The 6,083-nt window shown below is 38.3% G+C and overlaps 1 protein-coding gene across 1 annotated transcript; it reads left to right on the top strand.

Moving 5' to 3' along the window:
- Positions 1-4,040: 4,040 nt before the first annotated feature.
- Positions 4,041-5,276, top strand: LOC145166837 (LOB domain-containing protein 41-like). The gene is made up of 2 exons (XM_079085875.1): positions 4,041-4,343; positions 4,432-5,276. Exons 1-2 carry the CDS (start codon positions 4,154-4,156, stop codon positions 5,082-5,084), a joined length of 843 nt encoding a protein of 280 aa, XP_078942001.1. The 5' UTR covers positions 4,041-4,153; the 3' UTR covers positions 5,085-5,276.
- The last annotated feature ends 807 nt before the right edge of the window (positions 5,277-6,083 follow it).

Here is a 6,083-nt window from a genome sequence, read left to right as displayed (position 1 = left end):
TGGGCCTTCAACTCGCCGAGTCCCAGGCCAAAAATGCAACATTACTTAAATAAAATACATACCAGGAAACAGGTGCTACATGAACTCCCGAAGCAACAACGAATCACTCCCCTGAGGCCTCGTAGCAACTAGGGCTGCGGTGGCTGCGACAGCAGCAGCCTCTGTGACAGCATCGTATCGCTCGTCAAAAGTCTCAATAAGTGTGGTCTTAATAGACCCGAACATCTATGGTATGGCCTCTCTGATAGCTGTTGCCACCTCCTCATGAATGATCTTGCGGATCTCCTCGTCACTGGTATCACTGCTCCCGGGGTTGTTGCGGGTAATCACCATAGTGTCTCTGAAACACAAACACAAAATCATCAGATACTAGCTCAAACACTCAGACACCCAATTACCTACCCCTACATGCTCCTTAGCATCCTAAGGTTCTTACTTGAGCCGCATACAGATCTGGTTCTTTCAGTAGTACAGGCCCAATACTACCTTCCACACCAACCTGTAGTCGTCCCAAGTCCTCCTCCTAGGATCCTAATTCACAAGTACTCTATCCCTTACAAATATCAAACTACTCTCCCGGTAGATTCCTCAATGCTCATCTAGGTATCTCTCCTAGATTACTCAAAACTTTCTCTAAAAGATTCCTGCTGGGTACTCCTACTCAGCACATACATAGAGCAAATAGCAGATAATATCAATCAATAACATCCCTTACGCTAAGGCATCATGAATCAGGGAACTCTAGCCCTAATTTCCGAAATACCTAGCCTATCCTCTAGCATGAAACTCAAATATCTCATAAATATCTCATAATGTAAACAAGTAATGGTATCTTGGGAAATCACCGCTCGGGCTCTCGCTGATTGTACACACTGCTCCGTCTCGTATTCTCTTTGAACTCTTACTCGTTTTAGAAAAATCATTTCTTTTTATAATTTTTTTTCTCAAATCCTCAGTTTGAGTCCAGACATACCCGAGAGTACATCCGAATCCCTCAAACCAAGGCTCTGATACCAACTTGTAATACTATAAATTTTCAAATAAAATTTTCATTTTTAAAATCACATAAACTCAATATTACATTTCCAAAAAGACCCCAAAATGTATAAGTTGTCAAAACACAAGTCAACAAATGTTTAATAAAATCCCAGAATCCTCAAAAACATGATCTCCAACTGGTGTGTACAATCACGCCGACGCCTTCCCGCGATCCTGAGAAGTACCTGAAACACATATCACACAACACGGTAAGCACGAAGCTTAGTGAGTTCCCCAAAATATCACACGCAAATAATTAGCCTCTCATGGCTATATCTCTATAAAGACCCTCCGGTCCATGTGTCTCGGTGAGGACCCTCCGGTCTCACATCTCGGGTTGGACCCTCTGGTCCTAACCAATAAAGCACAGAATAATATACATCATAAATCACAAAGACAAATGCATAATATCACATAACTCAGCATAAGCATATAAGACCCTCCGGTCACACTATATTACCACTCAGGTAAGTATAGTGAGAGGACTCACCTCGTAAGTAAAGCAAGTATGTCTCGTACTCGAACCACCGGTCTAGCCTCCGCCTAAAATATATCGTAATTAACTCTAATTAATAAACAACCCCCAAAGATGTTAGGCTAAGCCCTCTACTAATTCTCAGAAGGATAAAAGACCATTTCACCCTTCCATGGCCTCCAAAGTCCACAGTTTGACCAAACCCTAAAAGTCAACAAAAGTCAACACCAAGCGCGTACGTTGGGTGTACTACTTCACCATGCATGCATCAGGAAACTTCGACGCTACTCTACGTGTATTTGGGAGTACGCTCAGCTTACGTCCTAGACTTACTTTTCCCACTCTCCTGGTCTTAATCCGTTAAGACCATAACTATAATCTCAAATCTGGAGTCACTAAAGGCTAATACTCCATAAAGTTTGTGACTTTAAGCCTTAGCATGGTTGAGCAAGTCTAAAACTCATAAACTCTCACTCCTTACTTACAAAAGTTCTCATATATCATGCATGGGGAGATCTTGACGTCCAAGATCCCATTTTTATGAGTCCACTCAATTAGAGACACTTAAAGGGACATGTATTATGCTCTGGAGTTCAACAAACTCATAAAGCTTCAAGCTTTGGGACGTAAACCCTAAAATGAACCACAATATGCACAAATCAAAACAATGAGAAAGCTTTGAGCTTGATACCTCCAAATGATGTACCGACCATAGGGAAACTTAGATCCAAAGCTTGGACTCCAACTCTACTCTCTTCAAATCTCCTTCTTCACCCAAAGAATCCCACAAAGATCACTTAAAAAGCTTAAAATGGCCACTCAAGTTAAGAAAACAGAAATTAGGGTTTTGAGGGGAGTTGAAGACTGGAAATGGTGGCTGGAAATGAGGCCATCATGTTCCTTAAATAGGGACACACCACATAATTAGGGTTTTCACTCTGAGCCTAGTACGCCCAGCGTACCCTCTGGTACGTCCAGCGTACTAGGTGGCCTTCGCGTTCATAATACGCACATGAGTACGCTGAGCGTACACACGCGTATGCCCCGCGTACTCATTTGCCACCTTTTTGTCAATTAAGGGCTAGCTTTGACAATTCAATAAAAGTAAGGGTTACTGATACATACCTTATTTCGGGGTGTTACAGTAAGCTTCTTCTGAGCTTTTCAAGTACTGCAGTAGAACAAGCAAAGCTATAAAAGATAAAAGTAATTTCTTAATGTAGATTGCCTATTATATCATTCTTGTACGAAAATGAGTTAGCGAGAGGCTTTTTCAATATGGAGTGAAACATATTTGTTGCTAAGTACACACCGTCTCTTAAACATGAAACCTTTTTCTTAGATACCAACAATATCACGAAACACACAATGATCTTATATGTATCACTTAACTCTCTGTCTGTCTTCCTTTAGCCACCATCGTCGTTCAATTTCTACCTTTCTTTTTCAATATCTTATTCAAGTTGAGAAACTTAAAGGTGTTGGTGGGTGGGTTTTGGTGATTCTACATTTTATTAATTAAATCAGTTTAACAAAAAAATTAGAAATATACATATAAATTAGCGACCGAAAGATATAATTGTAATTTTAAATGATCCGATAACCAAAAATGTAATGAAATCCAAACTCAATGATGTAACTCTTGTAGAAAAAAATTTGGCCTTAGAAGACAACATTTTGTCTACCACATAGATCATTTGGTTAATTATATAAACATTAAAAGGCAACGTCAATGATAGTTTTCTCCAATGTTTCTACCCTATACTTTCTAAAATGATAATTTTTACCCCTATACTTGTTAAAATATTATGTAAAATAATATTTTGTATCCCTATATTTTTTTTAATGACATTTTTCATCTACGTACTTTTATACTTTCTAAAGTGACAGTTTTAACCATACTTTGTAAAATGACATTTTCTATCCGTATATTTTCTATAGTTATAGTTTTTACCCCTAAACTTTTCAAAATACTTTCATATCCCACACTAAACCTAACATTATATATAATGTTTGTGAATAGTAAACACTAAATATAGTATGATACTATTTATTAACACATCTTATACACTGTAAAAATTGAATTAAATAGAATATATTTGAAATATTATTTTACCGTTAAGCATACTATAGTTAGATAGTATTTAGTGGTTGCATTATTAACTATAATTATAAATTAATGTAAAAAATAATGTTAAAGGTTTAAAGGTTTAAAATTTGGACATCCTCTAAACAAACAAGTCACCACAAAGTTAAGGGTTGGATTAGTAGCTAGGGAGTGATCTTACGCGCCGCCCTTTGAAAGTGGTTAGAATTATGTTGCTTTTGTTATTAAACACAAGTGGGTTTGTACGGGCAATGTTTTGACATTTGAATGTTACAAAGAAAGGATCATTCCATTTCCACAGCAATACATTTTTTATGTTCATGAATGTGGAAAACCGGTTGTTAACTTAAACAATACCAGTCTTTTGGAAACAACTGCGGCCTCCCAGAAATCCAGCGGCCATTTTTGCACATATATATATATACACCCACCACCACCACCTCCACATATCTAACTTTCAACCCTCTTCTTCATCTCTCTCTCTCTCTCTCTCTCTATCTTTCTTCAACCTTCTCTCTCTAAAACCTGCTACAATGAGAATGAGTTGTAATGGATGCCGGGTGCTTCGAAAGGGATGTAGTGACGACTGTAGCATTAGACCTTGTTTGCAATGGATTAAAGATCCGGAATCACAAGGAAACGCCACCGTGTTCTTAGCTAAGTTCTACGGCCGCGCCGGACTCATGAACCTCATCAACGCCGGCCCTGAACACCTCCGTCCTGGTGAGTACTTCATTTTTCTTGATTTACAAATCTCCATACTACAAACATTGAGATCGAAAGTTTGATGAAATTTCTTTGTGTATTACAGCGATATTCAGGTCACTTCTATACGAGGCATGTGGTCGGATTGTGAACCCGATATATGGCTCTGTCGGGTTGTTATGGTCTGGAAGGTGGCAGCTTTGTCAAGATGCGGTGGAAGCGGTTTTAAAAGGGTCTCCGATCGTGCAGATATCTTCCGACACGGAGGAGCCGAACAACGGTCCGCCGTTGAAGGCGTACGACATTCGTCACATATCAAAGGACGAGAACTCCGGTGGGTCCAACGAGCTTCACCGGATCAGAACACGATGCCGTTTCAAGAGATCAGGATCAAAAGGAAAAGCAAAAACTAATCGAGTTTGTGTCGGGTCAAGTGATCATGAAGAATCAGGTCACGATGAAGTTAACAACAGGTCGTCTAGTCATGAGTCTACCCTGAGTCACCAATCTGAAGCGGCGCATGTGGTGGAAGGTGAGAGCCACGAGACGGCGGAGGAAAGCTTGGTGTCTGTAGAAACAGCCGAAGGTTCCGCCGCTGCTCCGACGATGCAGGATAAGAAGGATGAGATTGAACTGGAGCTGACTCTTGGCTTCGAGAGGAGTCGAAGTCCTGAAAGTTTTGGAAAAGCGGCTGAAGATTCTGATAACTCCGGCGACACAGTTTATAGGATGGAACTGGGATTAGGTTATCCAATGTAACCGGATTGTATGTATCTAGTGACTTGGTACATTAGTTTTGACGCTTCAGATCAAGTTTTTTTTTTTTTTTTTTTTTTTTGTTGAATTTTATATATAATTTTTTTGGCAAAGAAAGGTTATATTACTTAAGATTTCAATGTATAAAGTGCAAATTACATAAAAAAATATATATTATATTTTGGTATTTTTATAGTTTGCCATAGAATCGTCAAAGTTTATGATAACAAAATATAGTATTTAAATAAAAAATTACTAAAATGGAACTTGGTGTAGTTAAAGTTTAATTTAATTTGAATACTAAAAAATTAGTTGTAGTTAAATTTTTATTTAATTATTAATTAGATTAGATTTCTTGAATATTGGGATAAGAATAAGATAGTAAGCGACATTTCGATGTGGTATATGGCCCATGGTATTTGTTACTTTTCTTTCCGCCCACAGACATGTCCTAGTTTTCTCCAAATACCAGAAACCGGACATTTCTTTTTGTGTTTGTTGCTGACTCACTACTTTTCCCGAAAACCAGGAGATTAAACCAGGTGGGCCACTCCTTCTTGTGTGGCGATTCGACCCCCACCCTGACAACTTTCACGTGTAATCCACGCGCATCTTTTCTGTGCTTTTCCGCGTCTCCAAGCCTCGCAACTTTCACACTTGTCTGCCGCTTCTTTAACTCTCACCACCACCTACACCTTTCTCTTCTTTAAAGAATCTTCTTTTATTACAAGATTAAGGGTTAATGCCTACTCTTTGGCATTTTTAGGTTTAGTAGAGTCGGAGAAGATATTCTTATTTTAAGGCGGCTAATAATATTTAATTAATTTTGTTCGTAAGGATTAAGTATAGATTTAAATTATGTTTGTTGGTTGTTTGATGTAATGTTTACTCCTTGTCTTATGTTTTTGTTTTAGCGACTTTCTAGTTTGTTAATAAATCCGTCCTTCAAAAAACAATTGGAAGTTTACAAGTTTTTTAATAATTTTTTTCATTTTTGTAGGT

This window comes from Lactuca virosa, chromosome 3 (assembly GCF_052849685.1).
Source record: "Lactuca virosa cultivar CGN04683 chromosome 3, Lactuca_virosa_CGN04683_v6, whole genome shotgun sequence".
In the NCBI taxonomy this organism is placed as follows: domain Eukaryota; kingdom Viridiplantae; phylum Streptophyta; class Magnoliopsida; order Asterales; family Asteraceae; genus Lactuca; species Lactuca virosa.
The sequence above is the reverse complement of the archived record's forward strand: the minus strand, read 5'-3'. Positions and strand labels throughout refer to the sequence as shown.

What these genes read in the sequence shown, in the direction of transcription:
- LOC145166837 (XM_079085875.1), top strand. Translation starts at nt 4,154, where the DNA reads ATGAGAATGAGTTGTAATGGATGCCGGGTGCTTCGAAAGGGATGTAGT. An exon ending in CCCTGAACACCTCCGTCCTG is followed by an intron (nt 4,344 to 4,431) that starts GTGAGTACTTCA and finishes TGTGTATTACAG; the next exon opens with CGATATTCAGGTCACTTCTA.